Genomic DNA, 11,791 nt, shown 5'->3' on the forward strand with positions numbered 1-11,791 from the left:
AGCCGGGCGAGGTGGCGGGCGCCTGTAGTCCCAGCTACTCAGGAGTCTGAGGCAGGAGAATGGCATGAACCCAGGAGGCGGAGCTTGCAGCGAGCTGAGATCTGGCCACTGCACTCCAGCCTGGGCGACAGAGCGAGACTCCATCTCAAAAAAAAAGGGGGACATCCTTGAGTACTTTTTGCAGCCAGAACCCATGCCAGGAGCCCAGGGTTGATTGCAGCTGTGCACCCTTCCCCCTACTAACCCTTTATTTTATGTTTGCTATTCTAACAAATCTTTCGTTTTCCCCACTTACAAATGAAGGTTCATATTGTATTATACGTTTACAGCCACAGCTCCCTCCCATCCCATTTTTCTTACCTTTCTTCTTTCCCTCCCCAGCCCGATTCCCCCGCTAACTTCGTAAAACTTGCAAGTTAAATTTTTCAAAGACTGTTTCTGACAAAGCAGTGGGAATTAGATTTGGTGAAGCCCTTCATAAAAAATTGAAGACATGCTATATTAACATACATTGATTTATTCATAGTGTTTCATTACAAGTAAGTGAGGATCCTGTAATACCAGGAAAGGTTAGGAGAGCAGAGGAGCGCGGTATATTATATTGACAGCTCGGTGGAAATTGAGTTGCTTTTGGATTGAATTTGGAGCGCAGGAAAGGAATTGGCTAGTAAATAAGGCATGAGTTTTACCTCCCGGTGTCTGTATATCAATGTAGTTGCCACCAGTCCAGGCAGGGGACAGGGACAGAATTTTCAAAGAATGCAAGCACCCGTCCTCTCCACTGGCACGCTGGGGTTGGTGGCTACAGGCTGAACTCTCTGAACATCTCCCCTTTTCTGCCACAGTGGAAACCAGAATCCACCTGCATGATGAAAACTCCATTTGCCCCTGTTTGCTTGCCGCCCTGTGGTGGCTCTGGGCTTTGCTCAGTCCAAACTTTTTCCCACCCCAGGTCTTTGCCCACGCGGTTCCCTCTGCCTGGAACCTAGAACACTCCTCTTCTGACTCAGGATTGTCCCTCGGGCGTCCATTGTACTCTCTCCTGAGATACCTCCCTGAGCACTTTTCCTTAGTTTGGTCATTCTCAGGTGCAGACCCTGAGATGAGGATTTGAATATGAGCAGTTTGCTGAGAAGTTTAAGAAACACCAGGAAAGAATAGGTATGGAGTGGGGTAGAGAAAGGAAAGTCACCAATAATCACTGTGTTTTCAAACCAACTCCCTCTAGAGGCAAGTGGAGCTGAGGATCTCAGGGAAATTGGGATGCTACAGGGATACCAAGGAGGGGGAGCTTGCAGGAGTATAAGGAAGGGGAGCCTGGAAAATTTATGCATCAACTCCCATCAGGGCTGGGGTGTTAATTACCCCCCGTTCCCAGTAAGCACCCATGGAGAAAGTCCTCAAGCAGAGAGGCAGATAGATGCCTGTAGCACTTGCCTCTGAGAAGGACTGGGATGGGCAGGAGTGACTGGAGGGAAGGCTGTAGATAGGTCCACCAGAGCAGCCTGAAGCTAACAGCCACCTGCATGGTGCACATGCACGCTCAGGTGCTGCCTGAGAAAAGCCCAAAGCCCTCAACTCCCTGCATTTCCACTTCCTCCTGCACACGCTGCTCTAGGCACAGTCTGACCTCTTTCCAAAAAATACGTGGTGCCATTGCCAGTAACAGCAAATTGCTGATGTTTGAAGGGAAGTTGGTGTGCTTCCTTTTCTGCCTGGGTTTGGTCATCCTTGACAGAAGATAAGTGATGTCAGCTGTCTATATCGCTGGCTTACCTCTCTCAAGAATGGAAGTCACTTGGAGATGAGGCCTGACTTGAATTCAGTTGGGCACCCCCAGCAGCACACAGTGAAGGACCTGGAATACAGGAGTACACAGGAAACACTGTGAAGGAGCAAATAAGTGGATGAGTGAATGCACTTTTCAAGTGATGCACTGTCTCCAAGCCAGGCAGTGTGGTATAGAATATAAAGTACAGGCTTTGGAGTCAGACCTGCCTAGTACAGTGTCAGCAAGAGATTGTTGAATGTACCTGAGAATGCCTTACTTGCTACTACCTGTGAAAACATGGATGAATCCCATGGACGTAATGATAACATTGAGAGAAAGAAACCAGAAACAAAAATGTGCGTTTCATAGGACTGCACTGATACACAGTGCGAAAACTGGCAAAACTCGTCTATGCTGTTAAAAGTCAGACAGAGGTGATCCCTGATGGGGGTAGGCAAGTAGGATTGCAAGGGAGTGTGAGGAAAAAGTTTTGGGCCTGGTAATGGTTTGGGTTTTGATTATATGACTGTATCCAGTTTTCAAAAAATCATCAAGAGGTATATTTTTCTGTATGTGTATTATACCATAATTAATTTTTTATTTTTTAGAGACAGGGTCTCTCTCTCTCACCCAGGCTAAAGTGCAATGGAACAATCATGGCTCACTATAGCCTTGGACTTCTGGGCTCAAGCCATCTTCCCACCTCAGCCCCCGAGTAGCTGGGACTACAGATGTGCAACACCAATCCAGCTAATTTTTTAATATTTTGTAGATACAGGGTCCTATTGTGTTGCCCAGACTGTTCTCAAACTCCTGGTTCTAGCAATCCTCCCACCTTGGCCTCCTAAACTGCTAGGATTTCAGGTGTGAGCCACCACACCTAGCCAAATAAAATATTTTTAATGGAACAAACCAAGTAAGACAAACAAAAAAAATCTTGTTTGCCACTTTACAACTGTGCAATTTCAAGACGTGACACTCAACGTGTGATCCATGGGACCAGTGCTGGGCTACCATACCAATTGTTAGTTCTTTTCACCCTTGAGCAAGTGCAGAAATTGAGAGTGTGGCCTTCAAAACTCTTCTGGTATCTTGCTGTGACACTCAAGCGTGTGATCAGGGAACAGTAGACACAAATCATTCCACAGGTGTAGACCAGTTTAGTTATTGCTGAACTCACATAATATGTCACATGGGGCATGGTCTTCATATATCATAGACAAACTGTCTCCATACACAATTTGAAAAATATGGATTGCATGCAACTTGCTTCCATTGGCACCTCAGTTTCTCCATTATTAAAATGAGAGTAGCTATCCTGATACCCCTAAGGATTTGAGGAAGGCAAAAAAGATAGTGCACGAGAAAGCACCAGTCCGCAATTGCTATCTCTCTGGAATACGGGGCCCAGGATCTGCATTTTTAACAAGCCTCATGTATCTCATCGTGATGCTGTTCTATGACTGCAGTGTCCAGCATGGTAGCCACTGGCCACATGGGGCTACTGCACTTGTGAAAAGCAGTGGCTGGTCCAAATAAAGATGCACTGAAGGGGTAAAAGACATGTTTGTAAGACTTCGTATGAATAGCAGATTGTAAATAATTCCATTCAACGTTTATGTTGTCTACAGATTGAAATGATAATAGTTTGGATACACTGGGTTCAACAAGATGTGTTATTAAAAGTAGTTTCTTTTTTATTTTTTACTTCTTTTCATGAGACTGTCAGAAAATTGAAAATGACATATGTGGGCCACCCTCTGTTTCTTTTTAAAAAATTTTTTGTGGGTACATAGTAGGTGTATATATATTTATGGGTTACATGAGGTATTTTGACATAAGCATGCAATGCATAATAATCACATCTTGATAAATGGGGTGTCTGTCCCCTCAAGCAGTTATCCTCTCTGTTAGAAACAATCCAATTATACCCTTTTAGTTATTTTAAAATGTAGTTATTTTTGACCATGGACCCCCTGTTGTGCTAGCAAATATAAGATCTTATTCATTCTTTCAATTTTTTCTACCCATTAACCATCCCCCTAACCCCGTACTGCCCTTCCCAGCCTCTGATAACCATCCATCTGCTGTCTATCTCTGTGAGTTCAATTATTTTAAGTTTTAACTCCCACAAATCAATGAGAACATGCATTGCTCCAGTGAGTGAGCAATGGGGTATTTGGAGCCTGGGATCATCTGTAAAGTGGACAGCAACAGGCAGCTTAGCAGAATCTGCCGGCCAAGCTCACATGCCCGCCCCTTCCCCCACCTCCCTAAGATTCCTCCAAATGAGTGAGGCATTTATTTGTTTGTTTGCTGACTTGTCCTACAGATAAACTACAAGGCTGTTGGCTCACTGGACCCAAGTGCTGACCTCTCCAGCCAGAGGGGGAAAGTGTTCAAGCTCCGGAATGAAACCCACCACCTGTTTGTGGGTCTGTACCCAGGGACCACCTATTCCTTCACCATCAAGGCCAGCACAGCAAAGGGCTTTGGGCCCCCTGTCACCACTCGGATCGCCACCAAAATTTCAGGTATCTCTGCTAGAAAGGAAAAAGGGAAAAAGGTTGTTTCACCCCCACTTCCTAATTTTTCCTTGAAGTGGGAAATTTTTCTTGAATTGTCGCCCTGTGATGTGGATGGAATTAAGATGATCCAGTCCCTGGTGAGTTACCATTGTTGTCTCCTATGGAGAAAATCTAAGTGATGAACTTCCTAAAGTGTAAAAATTAGATTAATTAGGTGGCAAGCCACTAAATAATGTGCCCACAGGGTTGCATTAAATAGTACATGTGTGTGTAGATAATGTGTATTGCGCACAAGTTGGTTATTAAATTCATTTCAGGAACGTTCTTTTTGCCAGAACAAGGCAGCACAGGTTCTCATGAAATGCCTGGTGAATGAATGAATGAATGAATGAATGAATGAATGAATGAATGAATATTATAGGGCCACAGCAGTCCAGAATTACAGACTGCCATCACCAGTAGGGCCCCCTCTGCCACTAGACAGCAACAATGAAGAATTATTTCAGAACCTTTTCTACGGCTTTCATTATCCTAAATATCTATGCAATTCTGGTCTGCATACATACATATTTTGCACATGGTTTTCCAGAAAAACATGGTTTTTTTGTAGCTTAATGTTTTCTCTTATCTTTATCCCATAAGTATTTCCTATGTTGATACATTGCTTTCGTTATAATGTTCTGTCAAGTGGATGGACATAATTTAATTATACATTCCCCTGTGGTTGGATATATTTGGTGCTTCCATGTTTTTACAAAATAACGCTTCAATAAACATGTTACAAAATAAAGTTTCATTCATTGGTTTGGATTATAACTTTAGAATTAAATTCAGAATTTGGAAAAACTGAATTAAAAAGGATGTGGGTTTTAATAGCTGTTACTACAAATGGCTAAATTACCTTCCCAAAGGAATAGATATAGTTGCATTCCTATCAGCTGAGTATGGGGGGGGGGTCTCATGAATAAAAACAGGTAGAGGGGAAGTAGTTCATAATTGATTTAATTTGCATTTTAAATGTGTTTAGCACGGTTGATTCTGCTTTCACTTCTTTGTTAGTACTTACATTCCCTCCACATGTTTATTAGGTGTGGAACGTTTTGGTTCATGCAGGTTCCTGGACACACCATTGCTACCCTTCCCTACACTACTGCACCTTGAAGAAACCTACTGTGGGCAGGTTGGGCATCAGGGCCTGCTTTACTGAAGGCCTGGGAGGCTTCTTATCCAACCCCTTTCCTAAACATCCTCCCTGTGGTCATGCTGTGTCTTTAAGGATGGCAGCAAGGGGCGGTGGGGAGCCGGTTGGGCACCTGTCCTGAACTCACCTGCACTCTCTGTTTCCTGTCCAGCTCCATCCATGCCTGAGTACGACACAGACACCCCACTGAATGAGACGGACACGACCATCACAGTGATGCTGAAACCCGCTCAGTCCCGGGGAGCCCCTGTCAGGTGAGGACGGTTCTTCACTTGGAGTCTGTGGTTTTCCTTCTCTGTGCCACATGGGCCTCCAGTTGAATCATGTGACCGGCAATACCCATGGACAAGACTGGCCAGGAACAAAACTTCCTGGGAGGAAGGAGGTCAGCAGCCCCAAGCCCAGTTCAAAGGGAGCCCCTGAGTTCAAGGCAAACCTGGGCAACATAGGGAGACCCCGTCTCTACAAAGAAAAAAAATTTTTTAATTAGCTGGATGTGGTAGCACGTGCCTGGAGTCCCAGCTACCTGAGAGGATGATGTGGAAAGATTGCTTGAGCCTGGAAGACTGAGACCTCAGTGAGCTGTGATCATGCCACTGCACTCCAGACTGGGCAATAGAGTGAGACCCTGTCTCAAAAAACAAACAAACAAACAAAAAATCCTAATCAGGACCTGAGATGGTCTAGAAGGAAAATTCCTGGAACATGTTTATGGTAAATTTAGTTAGTGGGGTTGGTGGCCTGGAACACAGTCTCCTGGCAAGGTTACTTTTCTTTGTGTCACTGTCAGTAACAGCCAGATAGACAGACTTGCTGAATTCTGAAAATAACCTGATCAGATATCACAAATCTGACAAGACCTGGGGGCTGGTCCAGTTTAAGGCTTTAGGGTGCTAGAGTCCCATAGGGACACTTGCTGTCAAGGTAAAACTGCTGATTTTACCAAAGATGGTTGGAGTTCAGGAATACACTGAGGCATCTCCATAGCTAAACTGAACAGTGTTAGTTCATGATATCAGGAGCATGGGCATCTCTTTTAAACAAGCTACCCTTTGCCCAAGGGCAGCAATATTGACTGTCGGTTTTGCCCAGAACTCCAGGAAGGAGGACTACAGTCCCTTAAAATGAAGCAAAGCATTGAGTGGAACAACTTTCAAATTGCTCAGTTCAGTTCATCAAGCATAAACTGATTATGTTATGTACCAGGAATGAGGCGGGGCCCAGGGCCTAAAAACCATTCATTCATTCAACAAACATTTTTATTAAGAATTCACCCTGTCTCAGGCAAGTCTTAAGTGCTTGGAAACATGGCAGTGAACTAGCCGTGGATAAGTCATGTCCTAAAGAAAGTCAAACTCTAGTTGGGAAGACAGAAACCTAATTACAGTACAGTGTGTCCTTGTGGAGATATGCGTAGGTCATTATAAGAGCTCAGAGGACAGAACTCCCAGTGGAGGAGACACTGAGCTGTATCTTAAATGATGTGTAAGATTTCACCAATGTTGTAAGAGTGTCCCGTGTGAGCACAGGCATGGAGGAGAGAGATGGCGTGCTGTAACAGGGAGCAACCAGGGCGGTTGTTTGCTTTAACATAAACATTAAGGTGGGAGTGCGGGGATGAGAATGGGAGTGTGTTTGAGAGGCTCAGGCCTGTTTGAAGGGCATGGGCAGCTACCGGAGTAATGCGTGCAGCCTCACTCCTTGTCACTGGAGGCTAGGACACTAGCCCAGAAGGGGGCTTTGAGATGGTCTAGATAGCCATTGTCCGTCCTGTATCCAGCTTCATCTAGAAATGATAGGCATTGAAGCAGACAGAACCAGCCACCACCAATTTGGAAGTTCCTATGTAGTCTGAAGACTTTGGACAATGTTCTCCCAAGTCAGGTGAATCTTCAGTCATTACAACATGTGTTGGTAATGTTTACGGGGCATCTGACCAGAGAGTATTTGTCTTATATTTTACACATTGGTAGTTCCAGAGCAACCCTACATGTGATAAGTCAAAGCAGATGGTTGGGTCTGAAGTCAAATTTAGTTATGAATCCCCTGCTTTTCTTCTAGTTATTCTGATCTAACATTGCCATTTAATTTTCTCGATATACTATGAGATATTATCCTCATTTTCAGATGCACATAAAGAAGCTGAGCCACAGAAATGCCCAAGGGCATACAGAGAGTGAGTAGGAAACCTGAGTTTGAAGGCAGGTCCCCCAGGTGTCAAATCATATTCCATTTTGGCCACCAGTGCCTTCCTCCTTTTCACAATTCTCTCTTCTTTTATACCATAGTATTGGTCACTATTTCAAAATCTTAGAAAGCTTCCCAGATAGCAAAAGTACAGCCCAGAGAAGGGAAGAGGCTTGTTCAGGGTTGCACAGCAAGTTAACAGCTAACCCAGAACACAGCCCTGATCTGACCCAAAGTCTGTGATCTTGATACAGTGTGCCGAGGTAACTAAGCCTATAAAACGTTCAGCTAAGGGACCCAATCCAGCCGTTGACCACAGCCTTTCAATGTGTTTGGATTTAGGCCAGCTTCCCGGTGTTCTGGCTGTGGGTGGGGCCATGGAAAGAATAAGAGTTTGGTGGCAACAAACCTGGCGTCAGATCCCGTGGTAACAACTGCGTGACCTCAGACAAGATGCTTAATCTCTCTCTCTGAGATCAACTCTCCTTATCTGTCAAGTATGACCAGTAACTATTTCATAGAGGCTGAACAAAACATGGAAATACCAAGAGTAAGGCAGGCCTGATATCCAGGCCTTCCTGACCCCAGCCAGGGTCCAAGCTCCTTCACCCCCTGCAAAGAGGGGGCCTCTGAGTAGCCCAAACCAAAACGCACATGAGAACTTTTCCAGTTCCCACACAGAGGAGCCCTTACACTTTCCCTCTGAATTGCTATACTCTTTGCACATCTATTTAACAAGCTCATACATCCCAAGATTCAGCAAATTAGGAGGAGGGATAAGGGGATGAAAGTTTCCCAGTGGCAATGAGAAATGACAGTTGTCAGGGTGCAAAGGAATAGCACAACTCTACAAAACAGACACAGGGACTCAAAAATCAAGTAGGCCTACATGCTGTCATCCCTCATAGCCATGCCTGTTTATTACTTGGTCCTGGTTTACCCTGAAAATATGGGTCTGCAACTTACAGGAGCCTGCTAGCTTTCATTTAAGGAACAAGCACTTGCTACCAGCTTGTCTCTATATATAACACTACCTGTATTCTCGCAACATTGTGTAATAGTCTCCTCATTTTGCAAATATAGAAAATGAGACAAGCAGAAGCTAAGTCAGTTGACTCAGGCTATAAAGCAAGCAAGTGGTACAGGCAAAATTTAAACTTAGTTCAAATGACCCAAAGCCAACATGCGTTTGACTATACTATACCACCACCTAGGAGAAAGGTATGCATGATACATTTTGGTGATATTTTTTTTTTCAAAAAAAAAAAAAAAAAAAACAGAAATGTCACTGCTCAAAGGGGAAATGGTTGGTGTCTGGAAATGTCTGGCTGCTTTTCCTCTCAAGGCTCTGGAGCATTGAGGGTGGGTGTATACTCAGTTTCGGGAATTATTTCCAGACTGTTTCTTGAGCATTTGACTAGAAGGGGAAGTGACTAACCAATGCCATCCAGCATGACTTTCAGGACAACTGGAAGGACAGAAGTGGATATATCACAATGGATTTCACTTATCTTGACCTTCATTCACCTTGAACTCTGGGTAGCAGGATGTTATATGAGAGGTAGGTCTTGACCACTAGGTCATGCAACAAATATTTATTGAACACTTAATATGTTTAGGAAAGTGAGCTAAGCAATAGAGATACAGCAAGGAACAAGATAGCCACACCTGTGCCCTGTTGAGGCTCCAGGAAACTGTGAGTGAGGCAGGGAGGTGGAGCGTTAAGCAAACACACAAACAAACAAAATCATGAAATTAGCAAAAAAGTGTCACTGAACAGAACTTGGTCTGTTTGCCCATGCACAATAGAAAGCCAAACTCTGAAGCACTGTGTTTTTGTAGAGAGAAAAGTATATTGCAAGGCTGCTGAACAAGGAGACAGGAGTCAGGCTTTTGGAGGCAGGGACAGGTTTGACAGACAGAAGGTAATGGTGTGATCTGATTGGACATTTGCAATTTTGTGATGTGGGAGGCTCGATCTGACTGGATCATGTCATGAGGTGATGCTATTGGATCATGGATCATGCCATGTGGTGTTGACTTCTTAATCCATCCCCATTCCTTCGTCCAAGCACCTAGGTTCCACCAATTGTGTCATGCCTGGTTCACCTCGTGTGCTCGGGTTATGTTTCTTGCAACCTAGGGGCGTTGGGCTGCTTCTGCAGTTCCACTGTAAGATGACATGAAACCACAGGTACATTGACTGTAGTGATTGAAAGAAGCAGTAGACTGGCTGGTGAGATGAGCACTACCCAGGAAAGCACAGCAGTGTGCAGTTCTATGAGTTGGGGAGGTGAAGGATGTGAGAAAACAATATGGACACTCCATGATCCCGGGACTCAAAGAACTCACGATCCACTGGGTTAAGGATGCTTCAAATCAGATTTTACAGTTGATAGTTTTCTGAATTGGCATGTACAGTTAATTATTCCTTTACTTCCGTTGTATTACCTGATCCTCACCTACCTGGTGAGTCAGCTGGCTGGGAAATACCATTTCCATTTTGGAGCAGGAAACGATGTTAACTGATTGGCCCAAGCTTGTGGGGCTCGTTACAGGTAAAGCCAGTGCATAGACCTAGTATCCTGGCTCTGAGTTCATGGCTCCCCTGAGAAGTTCTGAGTTCCTCTGCCTGGTATGTCATGTGATGACTGGGTGGCCCTTTTGTGGGGGTGCTATGGAGTAAACCTCCACCAACCAGGGCAAGAAGAGCAAGAGGAATTCTCAGGGGTCCTCCAGCTCTGCCTTGTGTGAGCCCGGTCTATCACTTGTGAGCTTCAGGAAGTCCCTCTCTGAGTGGAGCTGTGTGTTCTCACACAGACTCACACGGAAACTTTGGCCTTCAGACCCCACTCAGGTAGGCTCTTCTTGCTGCCAGTGATGCTCCAACCCTGGCTAAGCCAAACTCCAGCCCCTGCTCTGCCACTTACTGCTCCTCTAAAGCCCCATGGATCTGACTCTATCTGGTAGAACTGAGTGTGCAGGGGGGCAAGGTGTGGCTGGGAGAACTGTTGCTGTGTGGGGCTCCCACACCCTCATCCCTCCAGCCAAATCACCTCAGCAGCTTGGCCTATTTTTCTAATACTCCACAATGGAGATTTATTGCTTTTGTATTGCTTTCCTTGGGCCTTCAAAGATTTATTGGTTTTTAAGTGACAGAATCCCAGAATTGCTTAAAAGATCAATCAAATAGTGACTAGAATCTAATATTCAGTTCTGGTTTGAACATGCTGAGCCTTCTTCCCCCACACCCCACCTGTCACACTGATGTGTGACTGATCTGTAGTAACCTTCATAAAAAAGTAACTTGGCCATGAATTAGTCAGCTATAATGCAATCCCTGAAGTGAGGCTGGGGGCAGAGCCCCAGGTTCTATAACGGACCATCCCCTGATCCCTGAAGACTTCCTTGGAAATGCTCTTTCCCCCTCTTTCCTCTCCTTCCCGTCTAATCAGTCATGAAGACTGGTCCACTGGGCTTCAGAACCTGGGCCAGGCTCCTTCTCCTCCTCCCCCATTACCGCTTTCCAGCCTCATCCTGTGGACCTGCACCTGCTGGGATATGCTTGCTGGGGTGCTTGCTGCAGTGCTTGCTGCAGCTTCTCATCCTTCAATCCACCCTCCACTGAATTGCTGGAATGATCCTTCGGAAGCATAAATTGGATCAAGTTAACTTTCCTGCTTAAAATTCTTAAATGGGTCATTGGTTTTCCATTGCATTAAGTACAAGCTTCTTAGCATGGAATTCAAGGCTCATCAGAATCTGTCCTAAGCCTTGTTTCTGGTTTCCTTTAATTTCCATCTGCCCTTTTACCAGGTTTTACTCAATAGTGACCTATATAGTTCCTTCATAGTTCTTTCTTGAGGCTTTAATTGTGTTATACAGCTGTTTATATATATTTTTTTGTGTTGTTTTCTGTTGTTTCTACATACCCCTCAATAGGCTGTGAGCTCCAAGAAATCTGAAGGCTTGATACTACTGAATTCCCTTTACGTGGGATGGTGTCTGGCCTCATACATACATATATATATGTTCTTTATACATACTAAATACATACTTCAGTAACTAGTTATATCTATATATAAATGTATATATATATATCTA

At 44.5% G+C, this 11,791-nt stretch overlaps 1 protein-coding gene across 1 annotated transcript in view; it reads left to right on the forward strand.

Annotated features, from left to right (window-relative positions):
- The window catches only part of PTPRT (protein tyrosine phosphatase, receptor type, T), a 714,397-nt gene that overhangs the window by 424,210 nt on the left and 278,396 nt on the right, over positions 1 to 11,791 (forward strand). Inside the window, exons 6-7 of the mRNA XM_011929203.1 lie at positions 4,104 to 4,305; positions 5,652 to 5,718. Coding sequence (XP_011784593.1) covers positions 4,104 to 4,305; positions 5,652 to 5,718 — 269 coding nt within the window. The remainder of the gene's footprint in view (positions 1 to 4,103; positions 4,306 to 5,651; positions 5,719 to 11,791) is intronic.

This window comes from Colobus angolensis, unplaced genomic scaffold (assembly GCF_000951035.1).
Source record: "Colobus angolensis palliatus isolate OR3802 unplaced genomic scaffold, Cang.pa_1.0 Scaffold8, whole genome shotgun sequence".
In the NCBI taxonomy this organism is placed as follows: domain Eukaryota; kingdom Metazoa; phylum Chordata; class Mammalia; order Primates; family Cercopithecidae; genus Colobus; species Colobus angolensis.